This window comes from Podarcis bocagei, assembly GCF_964188305.1.
Source record: "Podarcis bocagei genome assembly, chromosome: 3".
NCBI lineage: Eukaryota > Metazoa > Chordata > Lepidosauria > Squamata > Lacertidae > Podarcis > Podarcis bocagei.
The window spans coordinates 62,859,075-62,886,820 of NC_138127.1; the positions used below are offsets into that span (position 1 = coordinate 62,859,075).

Genomic DNA, 27,746 nt, shown 5'->3' on the forward strand with positions numbered 1-27,746 from the left:
CGTGTCTTTGCTTCAATCTATCTACAAAAAGCAGAAGGCGGACTTCCTGTTTAGACCTTCCCGCTTTCGGTGCCTAATTAAAAAATTTTCACAGTCCAATTTTCCGTTCTACTCACAGGCAGTTGTTTGAAATCCAATTGTCCACAGGAAAAAGTCAGCACTCTCCGGCAACAGCAATGCGGCTTCACTCCGGGAAAGAAGCAGTCGATTCAAAGCACCGCGCCACTCACCCCACGTCGCTCCGGATCTCCAAAACAGGGTTTCCCCGCGAGTGGAGGGGGTGCAAAGGTGCCAGCTGAATCCCACGTCCACAGGCTTCTCCCGCCTGTGGTTTTTGATGGGTCTCCGCCTCGCCGTGGCGGTTCAGACCCTGTTTTCCACAGAGCGGGTTCCTCCCGATCGGAGGAAATCCGCCATTGCCAGAGGCACCAACCCGGAAGTCTGATGCAATGATAGAGGTTTTACTAGATACTAGAGGTCACTGAGTGGTTGAAATGGCAGTTTAAAACAAACTTTGAATATAGTGTAAAGAGAGCAGGAAAAATATTTTTGTGTTACCTTCTGTGTTGTACTCATCTCTGCTATATCTCCTTGGTAAAACTGTTTTTAAAAGAAAGAAAAATCCTCAGTGTTGATCCATCCCTGCTTTATTCAAACATCTGCTGTTTAAAACCACCATTTTCCTCTCAGTGCCTCTCCGCTCCTCAACTTTCTTTACTCAACTTTCTGCCATTGTTTTAAATCACTGCTTTCCACCCTCTCATCCTTTCCTTGGGGCTGATGGAAACAAAATGTCTAAGTTGTGCTCAGGCGATAAAGCAAAAATAGTGGGTGAGGTAATTAGACAGCACCCAGCAAAACATCTTATACACACACACACACACACACACACAAATCCATCCACACAATGTGCTTCAGTGTTTCCATATTTGGATAACATACCATTTTGTGTTTGTTTTCCCCCTCCTTTATCACATTACCCATGAATCAGAAAAATCCAAATTGAATTGGGGACAGGGCAAGAGTGCAGGCTGTCACTTGAATGAGGTCAATGTTGTGTGGACAGTACTAAAATATGCAGACATGGGATGCATCAAATCCGCTTTAAACTGTTGTGTGTGGTGCCTCTCAGTTCCATGTTTTTCAAACCTTCAAATCAGCATGGAGCTATACCCATAGCAAGGCTCTCTTCCCTGCAGCACTGTTACCATTCCCTCATTGATTACTTAGGTGCAGGACAGGATGTCGGCATGCTAAAGGGAAGAGCTAGATTTTTTTAATCTTCTGGGAAGATCTTTAATGAACTCCCCTAAAGGAATGGAACTCTTTAGAAAGATATACAGTAGTTGGTTAGGCATTTACCGTATTTTTCGCACCATAAGACGCACTTTTTCCCCTCCAAAAATGAAGGGGAAATCGGGGTGCGTCTTATGGGGCGAATGCCTGCAAGCCTCGCGCGCCCGGCAGGAGGTCCCACCGGGTGCGCGAGGCTTGGGGCGGCAGCCTGTCGCCGAAGCACGGGGAGCCCTCTGGAGGGCTCCCCCTGCTTCGGGCGAGTGTCTGCAAGCCTCGCACACCCGGCAGGAGGTCCCGCCGGGTGCGCGAGGCTTGGGGCGGCAGCGGACTGCTTGCCGGCATGCAGAAGCTTGGGGCGCGCTGAGCTCAGCCCGCCCCAAGCTTCTAGGTGCGCGCAAGCAGTCCGCTGCCGCCCCAAGCCTCCCGCACCCGGCGGGACCTCCTGCCGGGTGCGGGAGGCTTGGGGCGGCAGCGGACTGCTTGCCGGCATGCAGAAGCTTGGGGCGCGCTGAGCTCAGCCCGCCCCAAGCTTCTAGGTGCGCGCAAGCAGTCCGCTGCCGCCCCAAGCCTCGCGCACCCGGCGGGACCTCCTGCCGGGTGCGGGAGGCTTGGGGCGGCAGTGGACTGCTTGCCGGCATGCAGAAGCTTGGGGCGCGCTGACCTCAGCTTGCCCCAAGCTTCTGGATTAGCGCAGGGGTCCGCTAGCCCTGGGAGAGGCGCCCGGCTCTCCCACGCTAGCAGAGACCTTGCCGGCACGCAGAAGCTTGGGGCGCGCTGACCTCAGCTCGCCCCAAGCTTCTGGATTAGCGCAGGGGTCCGCTAGCCCTGGGAGAGGCGCCCGGCTCTCCCACGCTAGCAGAGACCTTGCCGGCACGCAGAAGCTTGGGGCGCGCTGAGCTCCGCACGCCCCAAGCTCCTGGTGTAGCGCAGCGCACCTGGGGGGGAAATAAAATTTTTTTCCTTTATTTCCCCCCCTAAAATCTAGGTGCGTCTTATGGGCCAGTGCGTCTTATGGGGCGAAAAATACGGTACTTGAATGCTCTGCTGTTTTAATGTCTGGAATTGTTACTGCATCTTAGTACTCTGGTGTTGGCACCTTGCCTACACTGCAGCAAATTCCTCATACTTCTCAGCAAGGAAGATTTTGCTTTTCTCTTTTTCATTTGGATCACTTTAGCAACTTTTATGTTGATCCCTTGAGGAACACAATGGCACTGCTGAAGACGGCATTTATTTTGCTCTTGGGATAAGAACCAGGCATACCACCTTGAGCAACTTGGAGGAAAGGTGGGGGAAACTAATATTTAAGAAATTCTGACTCCCACAAAGTGCTAATGGCAGACTGCACTCCATCACTCCCCCCACCCACCACACAAATGCTTTGCATTTGGATAAATACAGTGAAAAGCCCTCATTACTGAGTATTGAGTGATGGTGCATTTGACTCCTTTATGCAATTCCGTAAGCATTTGCATTTACATTATAGTGTTTGATCCACCTTCCTGTTCACCCCCCCCCCCAGCTAAATGAGAGTATTACTGCACCAAATATGCTTTGTTAGCAGAAATAAGTGGGCCTCATCCCTTTGATGACCTTGCTATACTGTCAAGAACTTCATCACAAACAGAATCTGACATGTGCTCTGTAATAATGGAACCTTGAGACCTTTTGTTCACGCAATAATTTAAGCAGTGTTTTTCTTTCTGTTCTGCTGTGTTATAAAATTAATTTTCCTGCCATTCTTTTGAACCTACTTTGCAATGAAGTGATATTGTGTAATTTGCATTTCAAGAAGGCTCGTTGGTTCCTTAGCACACAGATCAAATTTGACTACATTCACATAAAGATGTCTAATACAATTTACTGCGTGCAAAGGGGAAAGAGGGAGTTAAGATCTGTGTTTCATTTTTGTTACATCTTGGAATTTCCTTGAAAACTTCAACTCCCCTTTAAAAAAAAAAGCTTGCTTAATATTCATGGTGAACCAAAAGGGTTTTTAATGTAAGTTAGCTTAGGAGCTATCAGTCCAAGTGTGTCACTGAACCTTCTCTGCATTCTTACAGCCCCATCTGTAAGGTCTTTGAGATACTTTTGCCATAATAAACTACAGAATTATTGTTTGTGTTCATTGTTTGTTAATGATACCTTGTGGGTTGATTGAACAATTTCAGAGATTGTTCTGGGAGAAACGGACAGCATACGCTTATAAACTACTTCAAGACCTAACTTTTGTTGCCCTTAGAAAAGCTTTTACTGCCCTTCATTTCCAAACAATGCCCTCACCCTTTTTGGAGGGAAAGTAGAAAGGGGTTCCCTATGCACAGTAGACATGTATCTGTAGGTTTTTCAAAGTAGGTTCTTCAAATATTCTTAAATTATTCTGAGCAACTGAGTCAGTCAAGACTCTGACAGCCACATTCTGCACTAGTTAAAGCTTCTAAATTGTTTTCAAGGGCATTACAATAGTCTGACCCAATACTGCCTTCAGGCAGTGCTCTAGCATCTGCCCAGTCTCACCTGATTCAAGTGACAGGGAGAAATAAGAGTTGGGTGTCATTCACATATTGATGGCACTTCAATTCCTGAATGACCACTCACTGCACAGCTTCATATGGAGGTTAAAAGGCATGGGAAATAAGTTGGAACTTTGCAGGATGCCACAACACAACTCCCTTGGGGCCAAGCAAAAGTCCCCTACACCGGTCACTGGAACTTGCTCCTCAGCTAGGAGTGGAACCATTATATTACTGTGCCTTCCTCTCCCGAGCCACCAGGTCAGCCCAGGAGAATATGTCGCTCCCAGAATAGGGCAGAAAGAACTAAATAAATGCCACACATGCAGTGGCGTAGCGTGGGGGGTGCCAGGGGTGCCAGCCGCACCGGGCGCAACACCTGGGGGGGGCGCGAGTCCAGAGGGAAGGGACAAGCAATCGAGGCTTGGTTGGGGTGGGGGGTCATCGTCTCCGCCACTGCTTCTGTTTTCCGCTGCGCTGAGGCGAGCTGGGCGCGGCCAGGCATGCAAGCGCAGCGCCTGGCCAAGCGTTGCAGCTTGGGGAGCCGGCGCCTTAGCGCCTCGCGGTCGGTGGCGCAGCCGTTGCCCAAGCCCGACAACTCGTGGAGGGCGCCTCTCTCTCTCTCTCTCTCTCTCTCTCTCTCTCCCTGGAGGGGAGGGGCTTTCCCTGCTCTTTGTTCCGTTTGAGCAAACACAGCAACGAAACAGAGCAGGGTGGGCAGTAAGACCCTGAGGCAGAATGCAGGAAAGCAGCCACTTCCTCTTTTCAGGTTTCCCTTCTCCGGTACCTACCCACCCACGTTTATTGCGAGGGAAATCTAGCTGACTGCAGGGAAGGGGTTGGGTGCATGTAATGTGTGACAAAGGCATCAGGTGTACGTCTTGGGTGGAAAGGGTATAAGGGTGGGGAGGTAGAGTGCATTTAAAAAAACCAAAACATTGTGGATTTAAACAAGGAAAATGTAGCATAATCTACTGTTTGTAAGGGCCCTTTGGGATTGGTTTTACCCATCTCAGACAGTTAGCTCATAGTGTAAATAAAGATGGCTGTTGTTTACATTTTTTAAATAAAAGCATCAACAACGATCCTTTTGCACGGTCTGTTGTGCTGTGTTGCAGAACTTTTTGCAGTTGCAGGATTAGGGATGGTGTTCTGTGCTACAGTGGCGTAGCGTGGGGGGTGCAGGCTGGGCCGGCCACACCGGGCGCAACATCTGGGGGGCCGCGCTCCACGGGTTAGGGGGCGCAAAATCCACGGGTTAGGGGGCGCAAATTACTTGCCTTGCCCCGGGTGCTGACAACCCACGCTACGCCACTGCACACATGTATTAATTTTCCCAAATGTGTCTTAATTAATTTATGAATGTTCTATAATGGAACTGGCAATAGAGGGAATTTGGAAGGATACAGTATCTCCTTTAGTTCCAACTCTTCTCTCATCTCGTAACCTGAATGTTTTGTTTTTCAGTCCCAGTTGAGGCTCTGCAGAAACTTACAAATAAAAATTAAGGTTTTTCAGGTTTGAAAAGTAAAAGAAGTTTAACTAAGTATTTGGTTTGATTCTACAGCTGCTACAGAATATGAAACATAGAGGGTCTGATCATTTTCTTTTCTTGTTTTAGGGAGTGCTGTCAATTTTTTGGAGATAATGGCTTGACACTGAAGGCATTTTTTACCAAGGCAGCACCCTTTGGTGTTCTTTGGACACTCACAAACTACCTGTACTTACATGCAATAAAAAAAATAAACACCACGGACGTCTCCGTGTTGTTCTGCTGCAACAAAGCTTTTGTGTTTTTGCTTTCGTGGATCGTTCTCAGGGACAGATTCATGGGAGTGAGGGTAAGTGATTATTGACCTGTTTTTCCACCACTCAACTTTTCAGGAGTTTCCCTACTGGGAAAACATCGCTATAACAGATTGCATTTTACTCTTTAAAGTGGTTCTTCCTGTGTTATTTCCTAAGATTTTGAATGTTCATTCCAAAACAAAGTTACTGGTGAACATAATCATTTTAACTTCCTACCTTAAGTTATCACTACCTGATACATGAATATATGGAGTTACATTTATTGCTTTTCTATTCTAGTTGAAAAATATATATTAAAAATAAAGTGAAGCCTCCTACAGCCAAAATTTAGACTTTGTGCTTTGTAGGCCTTACTAATGATTTGCATATTTTAAGAGGATTTCGTGCTTAGTCAGTTCTGTTGTAAAGCAGATTTATCTCCTACTAAGTATAAATCTCAACCCTTCCTGGACTACTGGCCTTCACTAAAGTGCTTTTCAGATGGTCTTTGAGTATACAAATGTACATGCTCACAGGGGTCTAGGTTAATACCTCCAGTTCCCATCAAGCCCAATCAGCATGACCAGTAGTCAGGCATGAAGGGCAGGGTGGTCGAGCAATATGTAGGGGGCAAAGGTTTGCCATTTCTGTTATAAATAAATAAATAAATAAATAAATGCCTATGTACACTCATAACATGCACACACACACCCAAAAAAAGAGTAAGCTGAAATGTGATTATAAATTCACCCTCTTTCATGGCCATCAATTGATTTTAAAACCTAATGCAAGCATGTTTAAAGCCAGATATTTTCTCTTTCCACATGCAGAGCAACATAGGAAAGAAGCTCAACTGTGTATAGCATTATGATTTCAGTTCAAGAGTTTGAGGCTAAAACTTTCTTTTCTAATTTGTAGGTAAGAGAGCTCAAAAGTATTGCAAGATAACATAAGTAACAAAAAGAATCATGCAAAATTTATAATACATGGTGCATAATGTGTTTGATAGATTTTGCTTTTTGAATAAAATTCTTTATAAATTGTACTGATAAAGAAACAACATAAAGCTCATACATATGAATACAGTATATATTTTTGCAATTAAGGAAATTAAATTTTGGCAAATAAAATAAACTTTCATTGAAACATAGAAACATGACTTGTTAGCCTGTTGTGCTATGCTATCTTTGTATGTAGCAAAGTGTTACAACATTGCTATGGTCAAGTTAACTATTCCTTTTGCACCTGTCGGTGGATGTTATTTTCTTCTGTAATGTTGCCTCTATGCCAGTTACACTATTTCCCATGAAAAACATCCATCATTGTATTAAAAATATGTTATTGTAAATATACATGCATTGTTATTTATTTAAAACATATATATTTAAACTTTCTGCCTCAGAAGAGAAGCTCAAGACAGCTTACATCACAATCATAAATTATTTCAAAATATGCACGCTACAACAATCAACACACAGGAGACAGCAGGTTTTTTTAAAAAAAACTATAGCAAATCAATAGCAGCAAAGGGGGGGCAAAAAGGTACAGCTTTTATTGTACTATACAGTACTAATATAGCAGGCTAAATAGGGGTAAATGGGTGTTAAATATGCAGAAGATGAGTGAAAACTCTAGACTCCATAAACTACATCCATGGGCAAAATCTGAATCAAGGTACGTTGCACACATTTTGAACTTCTGCATTTTTTGCATGATGAGTCCAATCATTATTTCAATACATTCTGTACCTTTCCCATTATTTTGGGCCACCTTCCACCCAAATTAGACAAAATGAGTGAACATTTTAATCCAAACATTGAAAACCAGAAGGCTGTCACAATGGGTTTTAGTGCTTTTAAATACATCTTGACAAATAATTTCAGGAAACCTCAATGGCTATTGGGTGAAGTTGTTCCTAAACAGTGGAACCAAATACTCTTTGTGAGCATATGGTCTTGGTTACTATGATGAATCTAGAATTTTAGTTTGCACCTTTTCCCACTTATTTTCTACTAATGATGTGACAGAACCTGAGTTGCCAGAAAATTAGTAGTAAACACAGGCCTCAAATACAGGGGGGCCGGGAGTGGAGGAATGCTCTATGCTCAGTTGAGAGTTCAGTCATACATAATCACCCACCCACTTAGGTCAAGCTGCCTCCAAAGGAACTGAATGAAAGCAAAGAAGGCACATTCTTCTTTCTTGGGTGGGAGGATATTTTAGTTGTGCTCCACACTTCTTGGAATATGTCTCACAGACATCAATGGGGATCATCGTGCCAAAGATGATTGTTTGAAAGCTGTAATGTTCTTGGTAAAGCTGAATTAACATTACTTCCTTCTCCTGGAACATTGCCAGCTTTCCCTTGAGTAAATGATAAATTAAAGGTAAAGGGAGCTCTGACTGTTAAGTCCAGTCGCAGATGACTCTGGGGTTGCGGCGCTCATCTCGCTCTATAGGCCGAGGGAGCCGGCGTTTGTCCGCAGACAGCTTCCAGGTCATGTGGCCAGCATGACTAAGCTGCTTCTGGCGAACCAGAGCAACGCACAGAAACACCGTTCACCTTCCCGCCAGAGCGGTACCTATTTATCTACTTGCACTTTAATGTGCTTTTGAACTGCTAGGTTGGTAGGAGCAGGGACCAAGCAACGGGAGCTTAACAGTAGCATTTCAATATTCTTCCTGTAAAACAATGCCTATATCTCTAATAGTAGCTTAGAATCAATCATACTATTGGTCCATCTAATTCAGTACTATATAATGATGATGATAACAATAATTTATTATTTATACCCCACCCATCTGGCTGCGGAAGGGGAGTTTTGTAAGCCCATGGCACAGATCCCACTCCATCCTAATCCCCCCCTAGGGGCTTGATCAGGCCAATTCACCCTCCCCCCACACACAAACACTACTTTCCTCCACACTGTCCTTAACTGATGCTTTAACATTCTGTACACCCTGGAACCAATTGGTCCCTATAAAGTTGTTGTTGTTTTTTTAATGCATTTTATTCAGTTTGCAAACTTATATTCTTCCACAGCATCCTTGGAATTCATTTTTAGATGACCCTCCTTTGCTTCCAAACTGAAAGACACTAAACTATTAGTTCTATTAGAAAAAAATCTTACTGATTTTGAGGCAACTCAGTTAATAACTGACTGTAGCTTACACACAATGAATAGTTTTAAATTTACAGTATTTTCACTTTTCTGAACTTGTTAAACGCAATACTCTTCCTGTGGCTTTCTTTTAAAGCAGGGATGGCATAACTAGTTGTGGCCCTCTGACTCCCCAAAAAAGAAAAAGGTGTGTGTGTGTTTTTAAAAAGTTATTGGCTGTGATGCCATGTAAAAAACCACAAGGACCCTCCAATTCCCCCCCCCCATTTAATTCCCCTCCCATTAGATCAATTGATCCTTTTCTCTCTCTCTCTTTCTGACTGCACCCACAAGTACCCCACTGTGATATTGTCATATCAAAAGGCATCTTTTCCCTCACCACACCCACTTTTACACTTTGGCCGCACCAACCTTTACATTTCAACCACAACCACTTTGAGATGTAGTGCCTAGAGAATTGAGCATGGCTGAAAAAGGTTAGTCACCTGTTTTTGAAAAAAAAGATATTTTTAAGATTGTTACTAAATGTGCAGAAATAAAGACATGAATTAAGTTTAAATTAGGCATGTAGTCATAGAAAAAAAGTTATGAGAGCAATAATTTATGGGAAGATGGGAATCAAGTAAGGATTAGAAATTATAGAATGTTAGAGATACTGAAAATATTGAAGAATAGTAAGTATATTGAGAATTCTAAAAATATTAAAGACTGGGTCATAAAGTAGAATGGAAAAGTCAAAAGGTTTTATCCTATCTTCTATTATTCCAATAATTTATGAATAGAGACCATTTTTCAATACATTTATCATTCTGTGTGTTTTGTTTGGCTGTTTAAAATCCTATTTCAGATGCCCTTGCTGCAAATGTTTATGTTCCCCTATAGCATACACAAAAGTTTAGAGATGACTAACCAAACAATTGAGATTTTGATACTTGCAGTAGTACTAGTGATTGCAATACCCTGTAATTTCTTTGTCATGGAGCATGGTACTTCCAACTGCAGAATGTGAATCAACATGCTCTAGTGACCGTAAAGTTACCCAAGGAATATTGTACAGGGAGACTGTACTTTAAAGAACAACACTTTTGCTTGCTATGTTGGGATTTCAGAGAGCCCCACTGTGACTGTTTTTTCACTTCTTTTGCTTTTTTAATACAAGCAATTACTGTTTAAAAGTTCTTAATGCAGTGGTGCCCCGCAAGACGAATGCCTCACAAGACGAAAAACTCGCTAGACGAAAGGGTTTTTCGGTTTTGCATTGCTTCGCTAGACGAATTTCCCTATGGGCTTGCTTTGCAAGACGAAAACGTTTTGCGCTTTTTTCTTAAAGCCGCTTGAAGAGGCGCAGTTGCGACGGACCGTGCTTTGCAAGACAAAAAACATCGCAAGATGAAAAGACTCGCAGAACGAATTATTTTCGTCTTGTGAGGCACCACTGTACTGGTCACAGTCTTACAAAAGATACAAATTAGATGTCTTCTTTGTTAAGGTAGTCCTTTTTCCTGGGCTTGAGAGAACATTAACATGTTGCTTCTCTGTATCCAAACAGATTGTGGCTGCTATACTTGCTATTGCAGGGATAGTCATGATGACTTATGCTGATGGATTCCACAGTCATTCAGTTATTGGAATAGCACTTGTTGTGGGATCTGCATCAACATCAGCCCTCTATAAGGTGAGTATGCTTCAGTCTTCTGATGGCGAGAAGGTAATAAATGGGTTCTCTTCCCATTTTATATCTCTCTGTGACATGAAGATCTAGTATGTAATTTGGTAAGCTGTGCTCATTTATGCCTCTTAAGAATCTTACAGTGTTATTTGTTCAGATTGTTGAGAATCTATTCAGTCATGTTTTAGACAGATCAGGGTTGTTTCCCTACTGCGCATAGTGAAAGGCAGACATAAGAATAGTGCATGGAAGAGAAATGTCTGCCACCAGCTGGTGATTTAAATCCTTTGCTGTCATTTTTTCTGCATTTGATCGAGACGAGCTCTTTCCATTGCCTTCTTTCCATTGCTGCCTTATTTCGGTGGAACAGCTATCCGGCAGGTTTCCTGTGGGTGTTAGGAGAACAGCAGCTGAAATTTAAATTTAGAACCTTCTGGTCCATAATTGAGTCAGCATAAGGAGCAGAAAATATGGCTACAGTAGCTAGCTCTGTTTGCAGAAGCACTTCTGCTATTCTGTCTATAACACTCCTTCATGTAAAATCAGAATGCTGTCAGGATAACATAAAAGAAGAGGGCTGGAATGAGGGATGTAGACACCATTAATACTGACTGTATAAAAATAGGATACTAGGCACCAGAATAAGCAGGGCTCTTTAGTACATTAGCTACATTATTGGGGATAAATAGCCATATGAGCTTCTTAGTAGAGTTGGGGGGGGGGGAGTTGATTTTTGCACCAAGACTCCAGAACAGAAACTTTATATAGTGTTCTCTTCATGACCTGAAGCAAGTCTTCTGAAAGTAAATGGGGGCAGCAGATGTCATCCAATGTCATGTTAGCATATCACTCCTAAGCAAAGTTGTCAAAATTAATTTTCTGTGTATCTGCTGTTCATCTGAAGGCTTGCACTCATTCTTCTTACAGTGTGTAGTGAAGAAATAGCCACTGTGTAATGCCAACAATTATACCTGGCAGGTCCTGGGGGTGGTGGATAGTTATCACAGGCAGCAATCAAAATATGCCATTTAGAGAATAATGGTTTCAGTATCAAGAACAGTGGAAGGTGTCCTAGCATAGCCTTGAGCTATTCAGTGCCTTGTGCCACTTTGTATGATACATGTCATAAAGGTAAGAGGAGGAGGAGGAGCAGCAGCAGCAGCAGCACACTGCTAACTCAGTAGCCTTCTGAGTGCCAAGTGCACTGAATCAGCAAATCTGTCACTCACAAGCAATACGGGAATCTATGGCTTATGCATATGCTAGGCCGAATAGCAGATCCAGAGATAGCATGAGTGGCACAATCCAAAACAGGGTCTATAGCACAATACCCTCACATTAGTCAGCTTTCTTCCTTGAGGGACCTTTGCTCCCATTTCTGTTTCTACTTTCCAGTATTAAATCAGCTGAGGTTGGAGCAATAATATTGTTGTGGAAATCATAACAATAATATCTGCTGTTCTTCAAAGCAGTGCAGAATGAATTATGTATATCTCTTTCCACTGGCAACAACACTTTATCTAAACTGCATGTCACCTTTGGGTGAAGCAACTCCCCATTTTTTAACGATGCCTTGTGGTAAAAACACAAAGCTGACAAAGCCTGAAGCTACTAAGGATTGGCATTTGCAACTGCAGGCCTATCATTGGCAATGGGCTTTAGAGTTCCTGAGTAATAAATATGAGGTAAAGGTTCAGTGGACTATAGGCGGTTTGCATTAAAGAATTGCATCAGTTTAGTGAAATTAGCATCCTAGCTAGAAAGTTGCTACATGTTAGTTACAGTGGTGCAGACACATACACAAGACCATGTAAGATAATTTGCAAGTTCCTTGGAAGAACCTAAAAACAATTTGTATTCATTACCCCTAAGTCTTACACTCATCAGGTTGGATGCAGTCTTATGTTATTTGCATTTAGATCCCCTTAAAATCAGTTAAACATGACTTACATCCCATAGGTGTTAGTGGGAAATAAGGGCATTTTAATATTGATCCAATCCATTAGGATTGCCACCAGTTCCCTAACATTCCCTAACATTGCTGCCATAAAGGTAAAGGGATCCCTGACCATTAGGTCCAGTCGTGACCGACTCTGGGGTTGCAGCGCTCATCTCGCTTTATTAGCCGAGGGAGCCGGCGTACAGCTTCCGGGTCATGTGGCCAGCATGACTAAGCCGCTTCTGGCGAACCAGAGCAGCACACGGAAACGCCATTTTCCTTCCCACTGGAGCGGTACCTATTTATCTACTTGCACTTTGATGTGCTTTCGAACTGCTAGGTTGGCAGGAGCAGGGACCAAGAAATGGAAGCTCACCCCGTCGCGGGGATTCGAACCGCCGACCTTCTGTTTGGCAAGCCCTAGGCTCTGTGGTTTAACCCACAGCGCCACCCACGTCCCTTAACATTGCTGCCATAGCAGGTAATTAAATACCTGTTCTCAGGCTGGCATAAGATCATATAGATCCTTAACGACCCCAACACATTCCCAAACTGAGCTGTTTTCAGCCCCATCTCCAGTGAAGCACTGATGACATGGTGGCAGTAAGCCCCAGCATTCATAGCTATTTCTTACTCATTCACAGAATACAGAAAGCACTAACCTGCCTTTGCATGATGGCACAACCTGTATATTCTCTATCCACTACGATGTTAGCACAGGGAAAACATGATTTAAATAGGAAATTATATGCTTTGAGTTAAGGTTTTAAAACCAAATATAGATGAAGACACCTGGTTTTCAATCTGTTTATCTTTCTGTGTTACAGGTTTTGTTTAAGCTTCTCCTGGGGAGTGCTAAATTTGGGGAAGCTGCCTTATTTTTGTCAGTGTTAGCGGTCTTCAATGTACTTTTTGTTACCTGTATTCCTATCATCCTTTACTTTACCAAAGTTGAATACTGGAGTTCTTTTGATGACATTCCTTGGGGAAGCATTTGCGGATTTTCAGTCCTATTATTGAGTAAGTGAATGCTGCGTTTCTGATAATCTTCCAATAATAGCAGTGCCTCTGACCCCCTGCCAGACCAGCATAGCCAACTGGGCTGGATTGAGCCCTGCTGAATCAGGCCAAAGGTCCTTCTAGTCTAGCATCCTGTGTCCCATGGTGGCCAACCATGCACTAAGGGAAGCCCCACAGGATGACAGGAGCCCCCTCCTGCTGTTGTTCCTCAGCAACTGATATTTTGAGGCATTCTGCTCCGATTCTCGAGGTACCATACAGCTATTGAGAACCTTATCCTCCATGAATGTGTCTAATCCCTTTTTAAAGACATCTAAGTTTATGGCCTTCACAACACCTTGCTTCTGTAAGTTCTGTAATGTAACAGTGTGCTATGTGAAATACTTCCTTTTGCCTAACTTGAATCTCCACCTTCAGTCATCTTTTTCAACACCCCAAATCAAATTGCATATCTGCTGGAACTTTTCCTTTTTATGCAAGAAGTTAGACATGAGGAACGTCTTTATAAGGGCAAAATCCAGAGAATTTCGATAGATTTTAATCTTTACACTTTTTACTAGCAAATGTTCACGCTGGTATAAATGAGACTGCTTAAAGTGAACTAATTAAACCTGCATGACTAAAGAGGATTGGTTTTACAACTGCTCTCTCAAAAGTGAAATAATTTTGTTTCTTATTTCAGCATTCAATATTTTATTAAATTTTGGGATTGCTATTACATATCCTACCTTGATATCTCTTGGAATTGTACTAAGTGTACCTGTAAATGTCGGTAAGAATGCTTTTTAAAATTTTTTAATTATATGCACATTTATGTATAGAATATACTTGGTTTATACTTAAAGAACTACAGAGTTCTTATTCTTCCTGTATGCAGGTAATATAATTTTATAGTATTGGTCTTTAAAAAATTAAGAATGTCAAAATAAATTGATTTCAAGCATTTATCTCTAATTTTCTATTGGCACAATATTGAGGTTTTATGCATGTCCCATTTATTTCAGTGCCAGGTGTGAAAGTGGTGGTTTGAAAAAGTAAACTGATTGATTCCTAATTATATGTTAATCATTAATCATATTCAAGAAAATGCAAAAAATAGCCATTTCAGTAGACAATATGAGCCTCGAGAGTATGAACGCAAGTTTTGAGGAGCACTATACCCATAGAGCAATCCTTTCAAATGTTTTGAAATAAGGTATCTAAACCACATGCAACAGGAGAAGACCAAACAGGCTTCTAGGCAACTTATTTCTTTATAGGATTTATATTTCACCCTGCATCATGTATGAACTTGATTTGAGGAAAAATTAACTGCCACTGCTTGCATAATCTAACCCAAATGCAAGAAGCAAATGAATGAGAAATGCTTTATACCAACAAGAGTACCTGCAAGAATACATGCCCTTGAGCATCCATGAACTAGTCCTTTGTATCCAGGCCTATGCAATATTTAATACCACTGATAATGTTTAGTTTCATCAGTGCTGTTTGGTTGCATGTTTGGGGCCTTAAAGTTGTGAAACTGACTTGAAATGCAGGCTCTTTGCTATTAGTTATGTGATGTTCTGTTGAGTATGTGATACTTTGTACCCTTTAATGATATTAGTTCAATGTTTCATGCAGTTGTTGATCACTACTTGAGTGACATTGAATTCAACAGTGTCCGCGTAATTGCCATTGTCATCATTGGCCTGGGCTTCCTGCTGCTGCTTTTACCAGAGGAATGGGATGAGTGGTTGATAAAGCTCCTCACTCGCCTCAAAGTACGAAAGAAGGAAGAGATACCGGAAGGAAATGGAGACATTGTTTCAGGATTACAAAATAAAAGCAGGAGAACACGCCCATCCATGTCATCATTCTCACATTAATGTTGTTTTTTTATGGAAAGTCTTAACGTTGTATGCTATAATTCACAGATCTTTTCTTGCAAAGCACATATGTTCAATACAGTGTACATAGATGTACAGTTTTGATAATAGAGTCTGAGGCATCACGTTTCAGCATGTCCAAATTGCTTGCACTGTTTCACATCAGATATTTCACTTGAGAGAACTCATTTAAAAAGGCAAAAACAGAATTCTTTTTAAATGAATGTAACGTATAAATGAATTATATTGAATATATTGTTTTAATGCTCAATCATCATGAAAAGCAGGGCATATAATTTGAACATTAAGTACTGAATGACACATCGCACACTGTGATTTACAAATATATATAATATATATAGAGAGAAAAACATGCTATACTATGTCATAAGCTTATTTTTTAAACAGAGCTGTACTCTATAAATGTTTTCATATAAACCAAAAGAAAATCTTTTGGTGGGGGGGTGGGGGAGAAAATGGTGGGGGTGGGAATTGCTGTGTGAAGATTAGTGCCCTTGGTGCCAGAGCAGAGGCCGGATAAAATGTTAAATTTTGCACAAAAGCATGAAGGTGAAAGCAGTCAAGAGTATCAGGGCACCATTAGCCAGGGATTTTTCCTGTGAAAGCCACATTGAAGTGAATAGCAGGTGTGCAAGAACATGGCAGGCTTCTTCCTGCATGGTGTCTTGCATGACTCCCATCCATCTCAATAGAGTTTGTGCAGGAAAAGTTCTCTGGGGTAGTGCATCCAATCTTTATAACTGTGCATGATGACTGCAATCCATGCTTTTTCTCATGCAAGGGAAAATACAGTGCCTTCTACAGAAATCTAGTCCATTGTCTGTGTAGAATTAGGTCACACTGCAAGTTGCTTCTGCATTGGTCTTTACAACATGAAAAGTTTGTTCTGCAGACACAGTGCTCTTGAAACTCCCAAAGAAATCAATGAGTGCCTGCTTCAAGCCACTGATTAATGGGAGTGCTGAACACTTGGGGACTTCAAGGTCTCTTGCTAGGTCAGATTTGCTTCCCACTTACATGGGTCTTGAGGTGGGACTCTCCTCCTGATCTGTATTTCTGTGAGTGTGAAAAGAATCAAGCCCTGCATGTAAGAACCTTGCTTAAAAAGCAACAATAAAGCTAGCAGCCACTTACAGGGAACACAGTTTATGATGTATACAAAAGGGGACTAAGAGGTGAATTGCCACTTGCTTTTATTACATTGCTTTGAGGGTGGGGTTTTTTAAAGAACACACAAGATATTAACATCAAACCTAACACTTTTTACAAAACTTGTAAGCACCAAGCTGTTTACTTCTACAATTTAGGTTCGCCATTAAATTTCTATCTGTGATAGACTATGTGATATGTACAAAGAAAGAGGCAAAGGTTATAGTTTACTATTTTTGAAGTTTACATTGCTACATACAAATTAAAAATGTTATTTTGAAATGTTGCCATAACCCAATGGTACATGCTGTCTCTGTGGCATTTTTACATGTCAAATGGAGGTGGTGTTCACTTCTCAAATTTTTATTGAATCAATTTCAGATTCAATTATTTGCTTGACAAAACTAATAAAACTACTGAAAGTTCATACCAAGTCAATGGCTTCTGCTTCTGTTTCCCATCTTCTGGTGAGATACCATGTTATTTTTACTAAGAAATATTTTACTTGTGTGGAAGTGACAAAAGAAAAGAAAGGGATAACAAGCCCAGTGCTGTGACCCTGAAAAATTCTTTCTCCAGGTTGTTTCAGCTACACTGATTTTGTTTATATCAAAAAAGACTTAAGTGGGAAGAGCAGTACTTCAAGGGGGTCATGGAGATGCAGAGCAACAGATCTGCAGGCACAACCATAGCCCTGCCAGCTCTTGCTGTATAAGGCAGAAGATGGGGTGGGCGTTTTCTTTTCTTTTCAAAACTGCATCAGCTCCAGTCCAGAGTAGTAGATGGGGCCCAGGAGCTGGACTGGCTTACAGCAAAATGGATCCATAGCCCAGCCCAGATCCAGCCCCAACCCAGACCCTGTAACACCCCACTTGGGAGCCATCCCCTGGACCAGGGGTCTGCAACCCGCGGCTCCGGAGCCGCATGTGGCTCTTTTACATCTTTGCCGCGGCTCCGGGGCGGATACTAGCGAGGGGAGGAGGCGCATTGTGCGCCCCGACACTCCCCACTATGGCGGGTGCTGTACTGGCTGTAACGTCGCATGGGGGCGGTGCATGCGTTAGTCACGCACCGTCCCAACGTCACCTTCCCGCCCGCTGTCAGATCGCGGCTCCGGAGATATATTTGTTTTAAATGTCGCAATGGTTTTGCGGCTCCCAGGTTTTTTTTTCTTCAAAAACTGGTCCAAGTGGCTCTTTTTGTCTTAAAGGTTGCAGACCCTTGCCCTGGACCAATGTCTCCTCCACTATACTTGCTGAGGTCACAGTGGGGAGCTCTGTGGTGGCAGAGGCTAGTGGGCAGGGCTATTCACTGAATCCTACACATACACACCAGCATTATGGTTAGAACTGCAGCCTCAATATTTTAAATACACTTGGGAATAGTTAAGGGAATAAGGTGTACCTAATTTTTGCTAGAGTGCACCCATATTTTTCTAGGTTTCAAGACCTACCAGTGTGTCACTGACCAGAAACACTATGCATAGCCAACATTGTGCTAGTGGTAGATGTAGGATGCAGATAAGGACGACCTCCCCAAAGATCTAGATACCAAATAGTAATACAAATTTATCTACACAATTTATTATTTCCTCCCATTGTCTTGTACATTTCTTAAATTAAAAGCTAGGTTGAAAATGTTATCCAGGACATGCAGCCCAGCCAGCCATGTGAGCAATGAGTTATGTAACACCCTGTTAGTCGGCAAGATTTAGGTGATAGGAAAAAAGCCTGAATGTGGTTGTTCTATTTGTTAATATTTCAAAACCTTTTAGAAATTTTTCTAAGCAAGTGTGCTATGTATACATACTGTCTAGAGATTTTACATATCTGTAATTCCCCCTCCCCTGCCCACCAAAAAATAAAGATTGCCAGAATTAATCTGCACAGTTCAAATGAAAACTGTGAGCCATTTGCTTATTCAAGTGTGCATTAATTCATATGGAGTATGTGCAACTAAGATCAAAGCAAGGGTGTTAATATTCTGACTCACTCAAAACAGAACAGTCCTCTGTTCAAATGTCAACAGAATAGAGCATTTATTTTGTTCTTGCATGCACTAATGAAAATTAGGTTTACAAAACAGAACAGGAAAATGTGTGCAGTAATTAAACTCTTTTCTACAACAATTCACCAGGCTCATGGATTATTTTACTCTTATTTAGAAACTCTGCTCAAGTCCTGAACACAAACAATAAGTAGATATTCCTGAAAACAGTGCTACTTACTCCCAAGGAACTTGAGAGCTGTAGTAGTTTGGCCCAGCAGCCCAGTCCAGCATCCAGTGCAAGAGTTATGGTATGATGCTATGAAACACCTCAGCCCTTCGCTTTGAAACTGGGGGCCTGCCTGCCTACCTTCTTTGCTTATACAAGAGAATTGGTGGTTGCTACTGTGCCTGTGCCCTGGAGAAGCCTATGCACTGTCCAGTTGTGTTACACAAGGAGGGCAGAGAAGATCAAGATGGAGACAGACACAGGTGAGAGCTTCAGCTAAGAGCAGCAGTCCAGCTCCTACCACAACCTTGTGCCATCAAATTAGTACTTACTGGGAGAAGAGGGAAATCTGAGGGCATGAGGCTCCTAGATGTTATGCTGCATGCATAGCAAAATGCCACTTAACTGCAGTAAAACAAGGCTTTCTTTGAGCCACTACAACTACCACAACTACAACTAAACTAGTACTGAAAGATACTGTAGTCGGTGGTACTCCGTGGTGTATAGGTAATTTCCTATGGCAACAAGGAATTTTCAGTGAAAGCAATGGCATTAATTCAAAGACCCGCACATCTTTTCATATACTGATACTGCATTGTTAAAGCACAACAGACCTGCACTTAAAATGGCTAGTTTATTTAGCTACTTAGCCGTCTTCAGATTCTTATTACTCAATGTTATACAATGGATATAAGGAGCTTCCATTATCTAAAAGCCATTCTCAGCGTGAAGACTGCCGCTCAGCATGCTCCCTTACCAAAATAGTTTTCAGGGCAATACAATAGGCACACAAAAAATGAGGCAGCACTCTGCTTGGAAGTTTTAATGCTAAGCAGAGCAGAGCATGATAACTATTGAAAAATTAACAGAAGTTTAAAAACTCTAATTGAAAATCCTAAAGTGCATCCGAAATTCAAATTTATGTAAATTAAAATATACCGTATTTTTCGCCCCATAAGACGCACCGGCCCATAAGACGCACCTAGTTTTTTGGGGGGGAAATAAAGGGGGAAAAATTTATTTCCCCCCCAGGTGCGCTCCGCTAATCCCGAAGCTTGGGGCGTGCAGAGCTCAGCGCGCCCCAAGCTTCTGGGTGCGCACAAGCAGTCCGCTAGCCCTGGGAGAGCCGCGGAGCTCTCCCAGGGCTAGCGGACCGCTGCGCTAATACAGAAGCTTGGGGCGTGCTGAGCTCAGCGCGCCCCAAGCTTCTGGGTGCCGGCAAGCAGTCCGCTAGCCCTGGGAGAGCCGCGGAGCTCTCCCAGGGCTAGCGGACCGCTGCACTAATACAGAAGCTTGGGGCGTGCTGAGGTCAGCGCGCCCCAAGCTTCTGGGTGCCGGCAAGCAGTCCGCTAGCCCTGGGAGAGCCGCGGGGCTCTCCCAGGGCTAGCGGACCGCTGCGCTAATACAGAAGCTTGGGGCGTGCTGAGGTCAGCGCGCCCCAAGCTTCTGAGTGCGCGCAAGCAGTCCGCTAGCCCTGGGAGAGCCGCGGGGCTCTCCCAGGGCTAGCGGATCACTGCGCTACACCAGAAGCTTGGGGCGTGCGGAGCTCAGCGCGCCCCAAGCTTCTGGGTGCGCGCAAGCAGTCCGCTAGCCGTGGGAGATCTGCGCGGCTCTCCCATGGCTAGCGGAGCGCTGCACTAATCCCGAAGCTTGGGGCGTGCGGAGCTCAGCGCGCTCCAAGCTTCTGGGTGCAGGCACGCTCTCCGCTAGCCCTGGGAGAGCTGGGTCTCCCACAGCTAGCGGATAGCTTCCTGAAGCCTGGAGAGCGAGAGGGGTCGGTGCGCACCGACCCCCCTCGCTCTCCAGGCTTCAGCGAAAGCCTGCATTCGCCCCATAAGACGCACCTACATTTCCCCTTCATTTTTGGAGGGGAAAAAGTGCGTCTTATAGGGCGAAAAATACGGTACATTTTTTTTGTTGTTGAAAGCAGTACTTGGCAACCTTTTTAGCTGCCACATTCACAGTAAGCATAGTATGATATGAATATGTAGACTTGCTTATGGGGTAGGCTGCCAGCCAGAAGAGGTAGTACTGAGCTAGATAAATGAAGTTGCTTTGTTATGTCAGACTATTCATTGCCAGACAGCCCCCCATGATACATAGCTTGGCTCAGGGAATATAAGTATAGAGTTAGTTTGACTAGGAGCTTTCTTTCTTTAAAAATGTCATCATTCACCATTGCCAAGGAACTTCTCTTGAATTCACACGAACAAGAAGCATTATGTTAGTGTAATATTCCAGATAGATTCTGTAATGAGAGGGAAGTCTCTGCTCCAGTGACAACCCTGTGGTGTAGGCTAATAGTCTTGAGGGATCTGTCCTAGTCCTTTCGCTCTGCTGCCACTGCTTGCTTATGCACCATCAAGGCCTTACCGTGGCCTCCTCAAGATCTCTCGCTTGGCAACTTCAGCCTGTCTCCCCTCCACTTTTCTAGGCACATTAACAATCAGTAGCATAGGCCTTGAGTGTGTTCAGCTCTAATTAAGCAGTTTATTCAAATGGAGTATGTATTAAAAAAGGGAGAAGTGGGAGAAATGGCAAGTGTGCAGCTCAAAATACCAGAATATTGGTCTAACTAATCCTACACTTAATCCAAACTAACACTGCAAACTTACTCTCAGTGGTCACCTCTGGCACTGGCAGCTTTGGGCATGAGCTGCAGGTTGGGGAAATCAAGAGGGGCAAAGGCTGAATGGCCACAGACCCCTTTTTAAGGGTTTAGGTTTTAGTGACAACTGGTAGTTTCAGGAATTAGGGGAGATGGTAGGCAGCTCCTGGGGGCAGTAAAAGAGGGTTATCAGTGGTAGAAATTACCCCCTGGGTTACACTATATTCTTGCCAGTCAGGATCTAATCAATGACTTTGTGCACTGGAAGAGGGATATGCCGTCTTCACTAAGGTAATGGGGGAAGAACACCAAACCTGGCCAGATTCTAGCATATCTATCCTGAGGTTTTTGTTCCTTGTGTAAATTTAACATGGTTTCTCTGAGAATAACTACTATACATAGGAAGATGCCTTACATCCTGACAGAGTATTATCACCCATACTATCAATTCTGAGCAGCAGCCACTCTTCAGGGTCTCGGGCAGAAATTGTTTCCCTCACCTGATACCTAACCCTTTAAACTGGGGGTGTGGGGATTGAAGATGGGGTCTTCTGTTTGCAATGCATGTGCTCTGCCAATGAATTATGGTCACTTCCCTAAATAATGAAATGGAATAAGCCTGGGATATTTATTTAATTACCTATATAAAAGTTGAAGCTAATTTTTAATAATGCACACGTCTCATTCTTCCTTTAGAAAGCTCAGAGGAGCTTACATGAGGTATCCAGTGGTCTCCAATCCATCAAATGAAAAGGTATATAATTTGGTAGCTTCATCGTTGCTATAGGACTTAATGTAAAACATTAATTGGGCCTATTCTGGCCACCAGGAGTTATTTATCTGGGAGTACATAGGACTCATTGCAACAGAGAGATGCTATTTTCATGTAAATCATGACAGGGCAACTCATTCTATAAAACAATGAGGGGGGAAAAAGATCAGAAGGCCATCCTCTTCCAGACAGGGGAGCTTGTCTATAGAGTTACCCACTCTGCATTTTCTCCAGCCACAAAGTATCTGTTGGGATTCGCAGGATACTGAGTAAGTCTGCAGGCTTCAACAGGCTGATGCAATACTCTGTGAAGTGCTGGGTCAGAGTGACTCAGCAGGAATGTGATTAATGTGATTGGCTATCACTTGTTTTAAGAGGAAAGCCTGTTCAACAGTAATTGTGGTGGTTGTGCTGTGGTGTGGTGGTGCTGTGGTGGAGAGTATTCGTTTGCCTTAAGGAGCAGGTACTCTGTATGAACTGTTTTTGTAAATACTTGTATATAGCACACATTAAAAAGACTGCACTGAAAAGAAACCTGGGACTCTGAGCGTTTCTGCTGAAAGCGCCGCGAGGAATACGCGACAGGGTTATGGGCCCAGCACGCTTCCGCTGCACAAGAGTACAGGTGGCAGTTATCTAGCCGTGGGTGCTGGAGGTGAGCTGCAGGGATGGAGCAGTACAGAACTGGCGTGTTGCTGGAGAAGCTGACGGCCACGAACTACAGCACCTGGTCGGTCCGCATGCAACACTCCTCAAGCGTGAGGGCCTGTGGAAAGTGGTGGAAGAGCCACCGCAGCCCCCTGAGGAGGATGAAAAGGATGAGAAAGCTTTGGCTACGATCATCCTTGGAGTGGACGACAGCCAGCTAGTCTACGTAGCTGATAAGGTGACGGCAAGTGAGGCGTGGAATGCGTTCAAGGCTGTCCATGTGCGAGAGACAGCTGGCTCACTGATAACACTGACCAGGAGACTGTACTGGTGTCAGAAGAAACCGGGGGACTCCCTGGTAAACCACCTAAAATTCCTAACAGGCTGTTTCCAGGAGCTAGCCTTAAGAGGGAGGCTTGTGGGGGAAGAGGACAAAGTCTTTATAGTCCTGAGTTCCCTTGATGACAGCTATGATATGCTGGTCAACTCCCTCGAGTCGGTAGAGACTGATAAGATGACTCTGGAATACATTACTGGATGGTTGTATGCAGAGGAGGACAGGCGTGCAGAGCGAAAGATGACCTCAGCCCAGCTGTTGGAGCATCCCAGAGGGAACAACAGCCGGGAAGAGCAGAGGTGTCGAGAGCCGGAGAAACAGCCAGGAGGAGCTGCTGCAGACCAGCCGGTGGTCAGCAAAGTCAAAAGGTGTTTTTGCTGCAAGTCCAGTGGACATCTGCTTCGGGACTGCCCGAGGAAACAACAAAAACAGCAGAAGCACAGGAGGCAGCAGAGGGAGTCTACCGCTTGGGTGTCTGCAGATGGTCAAGAAAATGAAGAGCAGTGGGTTCTGGACAGTGGAGCTTCTCAGACCTTTCGTAAAAGAAAAGGATTGCTAACTGATGCTAGGGCTTCAAACAAAAAACATGTAAGTCTTGCTACGGGCCAGAAAGCTAATGTGGTTTGTGAGGGGGAGGTTGTGTTCCCACAGCTGGGACACACATTCAGGAATGTGTTGTGTGTGCCTAGTTTGCAAAACAATCTCCTGAGTATTCCAGACTTGGCAAAAGCAGGCTTTGAAGTAAACTTTGTGGGAGATCAGTGCCAGATAAAGCAAAATGGGGCAGTGTTGGCAAATGCTAACCTTAGAACTAATATGTATGTACTGCAGTGTGAGTCTAAGGTTGCAAATGTGCAAAATGTCCCAACCTATGATATGTGTATTCATCTCCTGCACAGGCATCTGGCTCATGCTAGCTTTAAGGTGCTAAACAAAACATTGGAGTTGTGGGGGGGGGATGAAAAACATTAAAAGTTGTGATAATTACACTGCAATATCTGCAAGGAGGTTAAAAGCAGGGCTTGCCCAGTAGCAAGAGCAAGCCAGAGAGAAACCCCAAAACCACTGGAGTTGATTCATGCTGATGTAACTGGTTCTTTTCCACCAAGTGTCTCCCATAACAAGTACTGTTTGATCCTAGTGGATGACTATCCTAGATTTGGCTGGGTCTATCCATTAAAGCAAAAGTCTGAGGTTGCCCAAACTTTGAAGTTCTGGGTAAGAAGGGTAGAAAGGCAACTTGGCGAAAAGGTGTGCTCTATTCAGACAGACAGGGGAGGAGAGTTTATGGCAAGCTCCCTAAGAAATTGGTTGCGTTCCCAAGGGATTAAACTTAGGCTTACCAATGTGGCAACGCCTCAGGAGAACGGAGTAGCAGAGCGTAAGGGAGGTGTCTTGCAGACACAAATGAAAGCATTGTTAGCAGATGCAAATCTTCCAATTAAGTACTGGGCTGAGAGTCAAGGGTACTAGATTCAGAATTACTTAGGAGTAGAGGTTCAGAGAAATGAAGAGGGTGTCTACTCTCTGAGTCAGAAGGAAAAAATCGAAAAGTTACTGAAGACATATGGAATGGAGAGGGCAAATGAGGTTGACACTCCCATAACTACCCAGTACAAAAATGAACCAGAAGGACAAAAATGTGAGAATGCAACAGCATTTCATTCTCTGTTGGGTTCTCTGTTATATTTAAGTTGTTGGACAAGACCCGACATAACATTGGCAGTGCACATGTTAAGCCAAAGAAGTGCAGACCCGGCTCAGAGAGATTGGGTAGCACTTAAAAGAATCCTAAGGTATCTGAAAGGCACAAAAGATTACAAACTGATGCTGGATACAGGATATGATCAGCAAGTGTATGCATGCGCTGATGCCAGCTGGGGGACAGAGAAAATGGAAAGTCTACCACTGGCTATGCCATATATATTGGAAATGCCCTGGTTCACTGGAAATCCCAGAAACAAACATTTGTTGCCACAAGTACTTGTGAAGCAGAGTACTCAGCCATAAGCGAATGTGTGTCACAAATAGAGTGAATAAAAAAATTCCTTCCAGTAGCACCTTAAAGACCAACTAAGTTAGTTCTTGGTATGAGCTTTCGTGTGCATGCACACTTCTTCAGGTATCTGAACAAGTGTGCATGCACACGAAAGCTCATACCAAGAACTAACTTAGTTGGTCTTTAAGGTGCTACTGGAAGGAATTTTTTTATTTTGACTACGGCAGACCAACACGGCTACCTATCTGTAACAAATAGAGTGGTTTGCTTGCCTAACAAAAGAGCTGGAATACCTTCTGAAATGCCAATCACTGTGCTAAGTGACAACATGGCTGCACAACAGCTTGCTAACCAACAGAACTTTAAGAGCAAGAGTAAACATATTGCTATAAGATACGGAAATGTGAAAAATGCTTTGGAAATAAATGTGTTAAAGGTACAGCACTGTAACACAAAATGTAATGTGGCGGATTTGTATACAAAATGTTTGGATGCTCCTAAATTTCGAGACTTAAGAGAATGATTAGGTCTCAAGCCTTTGACTTAAGGAGGAGTGTTGGGATTCGCAGGATACTGAGTAAGTCTGCAGGCTTCAACAGGCTGATGCAATACTCTGTGAAGTGCTGGGTCAGAGTGACTCAGCAGGAATGTGATTAATGTGATTGGCTATCACTTGTTTTAAGAGGAAAGCCTGTTCAACAGTAATTGTGGTGGTTGTGCTGTGGTGTGGTGGTGGTGTGGTGGAGAGTATTCGTTTGCCTTAAGGAGCAGGTACTCTGTATGAACTGTTTTTGTAAATACTTGTATATAGCTCACATTAAAAAGACTGCACTGAAAAGAAACCTGGGACTCTGAGTGTTTCTGCTGAAAGCGCCGCAAGGAATACGCGACAGTATCAACAATATTGCTTTAGGTTTATGCCCCACAGACAGCAAATTATCAACAAGCCACCAATTTTCTACAGAAAATCATACAGCAAAATAAAAAGAAGAAGAACCTAAACAAAGCAAGTACATGTATGCCAACTAAAAATATAATATTGTAAGTGTCTGTCTTGGGAGTTCAAAAGTGGCATAGTCCTGCAGTGTTTTGGAAGGCTTTTAAGAATTATAATCATTCAATACTTTTCAAGATCAACCCTTACCTCAATGCTGTGAAAAAGCCACGCAGTTCAGAAGCGCAGCCCCTTGGTTCCCATGGAAACGAGCCAGCACTTCTTACTGTTCCACTAGTAGAATGTAAAGGTGTGTGGGGCTTACAATCAGTTTAGGAAACTGATAAATTATTAAGACACTGGTTGCTTTGGTTTCAGTCACTAGACCAAAAGACCATTCTGTCCAGCACTTGCCTCAAAACAGGGTCAGCAGCAGCCAAGGGTAAAACATTGGGGGGGGGGGGAGAGATAAGCCCTGCCCACATAATCACATGATGCAGCACACACACAAACACACTATTTGAATGGCAATACCCATCAACTCTGGGGGAGCCAGCCCCCCTCAAATATTTTATTTGGGGGTGTTGAAGGGACTTTGGCCCCTAGGAGTTGGCTCCTGTCAGAAGCTCCCCCTCCCTCAAATGCCATAATCCCATTCACAATACTAGAAGTAAAGAGCAGGAATCAAGCTTCACCACCAAGATACCTGCAGAGCAGATAGATCCAGTTCAGATGCATTGGTCACCCTACAATATTTAATCTGACTTGGGGAGGTGGGCAGAATCGGTCCCAAACCCCATACTGTGATCATTTAGATCAGACTTTAGGCTTGAGGACCCATTTTGTAACTGAATTGAGAAAATCTACTCAGACTTGGGGAAGTAGCTGTTTTTCATTGGTCCTTCATGGTGTAGCCCGGAACTCCTCGATTCCTGTGGTCCATGAATGCTTCTCTCAGGGATGAAATGCAACTCTCAAGCCACCAGCTTTGCCCTCCTTAAACTGTCAGAATATGGGAAGTCTGGGCTCCTATGTTGCTAGATCAACCATAGGCGGCGCTGCGTCCAAACTAAAGCCGCCAGCGCTGCTGCTAAATCAGGAGGAATTAATAAAGTTGTTCCGTTTTGTAGCCGTTTGGGGCCTCGTCTCTGTCGCGACTCACAGAGGTGACCTGACAACTACAAAGCAAAAACCTCCTGCAGAATCGCTGCTCGGATGGCGGCGGCAGGCAGCCCTTGCGCGACAAAGGAAGGCTGCGCTTTCGGAGCCTCCCGAATTCTCCGCTTCTGTTCCTTGTCTCTTAACAAATTCTGGCCTGCCGTGACTTCGAAAAGCGCGCATAGTTCATCACACACACCAGGAAGGATTTATTTTTTTAAAAAATGTGGAATTTCACGAGCAGCACAATTGCAAGCACGGCGGGTGCCAAAGTGGCCTAAGGACAGTCCCGTCCGTTTTCTACCAAAATCAGCTGCAAATGTCAATTTAATTGGTCTGCTTCCATCCTCAAAAAAGCCCCACCTGCTAATGCAGACGCCGCTGCTTTAACACTGAAACTTTAAAAAAATACATGGTGGCAATTTTGAAGATTTTCACTCGATTGCCGAATTATATTATTGTCATTTATTCGAAAGCACCAGAATATTAACGGCTAAATTAGAACTTCCAAACCTGTGGGGCGCACGAAACGGAACTGCAATTCATGTCTCTTAGGTCACTGCTCTGTCCCAGGGCTTCATTCTGAGCCCATTTGTTTTCCCGCCCGCAGAGCAGCACTGAAGGGGGCCGGGCAGTAGCCTAGCAACAAAGCCGCCAAGCAAGCTGCGTAAGTGCGCACGCGCAGCCAAT

General features: G+C 43.7%; 1 protein-coding gene and 2 long non-coding RNA genes across 8 annotated transcripts in view; 1 reads left to right on the top strand and 2 right to left on the bottom strand.

The window, feature by feature from the left end:
* SLC35F3 (solute carrier family 35 member F3) overlaps nucleotides 1-16,818 on the top strand; it is a 96,435-nt gene extending 79,617 nt beyond the window's left edge. For all 4 annotated transcript variants that reach the window (XM_081186224.1, XM_081186225.1, XM_081186226.1 and 1 more), the window contains 5 exons: nucleotides 5,431-5,650; nucleotides 10,269-10,394; nucleotides 13,155-13,347; nucleotides 14,030-14,119; nucleotides 14,971-16,818. In XM_081186224.1, the coding sequence (XP_081042350.1) occupies nucleotides 5,431-5,650; nucleotides 10,269-10,394; nucleotides 13,155-13,347; nucleotides 14,030-14,119; nucleotides 14,971-15,215 (874 nt within the window). In that variant the 3' untranslated portion in view covers nucleotides 15,216-16,818. The remainder of the gene's footprint in view (nucleotides 1-5,430; nucleotides 5,651-10,268; nucleotides 10,395-13,154; nucleotides 13,348-14,029; nucleotides 14,120-14,970) is intronic.
* Nucleotides 616-27,722, bottom strand: LOC308582787. 3 transcript variants are annotated; one of them, XR_014005843.1, is made up of 4 exons: nucleotides 27,570-27,722; nucleotides 26,109-26,192; nucleotides 5,217-5,299; nucleotides 616-795 (listed from the first exon to the last, which is right to left on the bottom strand). It is a non-coding gene; the product is annotated as an uncharacterized lncRNA (long non-coding RNA). The 3 variants fall into 3 exon arrangements; XR_014005844.1 differs by lacking the exon at nucleotides 616-795 and having other exon boundaries at nucleotides 5,137-5,299; nucleotides 27,570-27,719; XR_014005845.1 differs by lacking the exons at nucleotides 616-795; nucleotides 5,217-5,299 and adding an exon at nucleotides 16,191-16,292 and having other exon boundaries at nucleotides 27,570-27,716.
* LOC308582796 lies at nucleotides 8,457-10,274 on the bottom strand. The gene is made up of 3 exons (XR_014005855.1): nucleotides 10,153-10,274; nucleotides 8,668-9,897; nucleotides 8,457-8,489 (listed from the first exon to the last, which is right to left on the bottom strand). It is a non-coding gene; the product is annotated as an uncharacterized lncRNA (long non-coding RNA).
* Nucleotides 27,723-27,746: the final 24 nt, after the last annotated feature.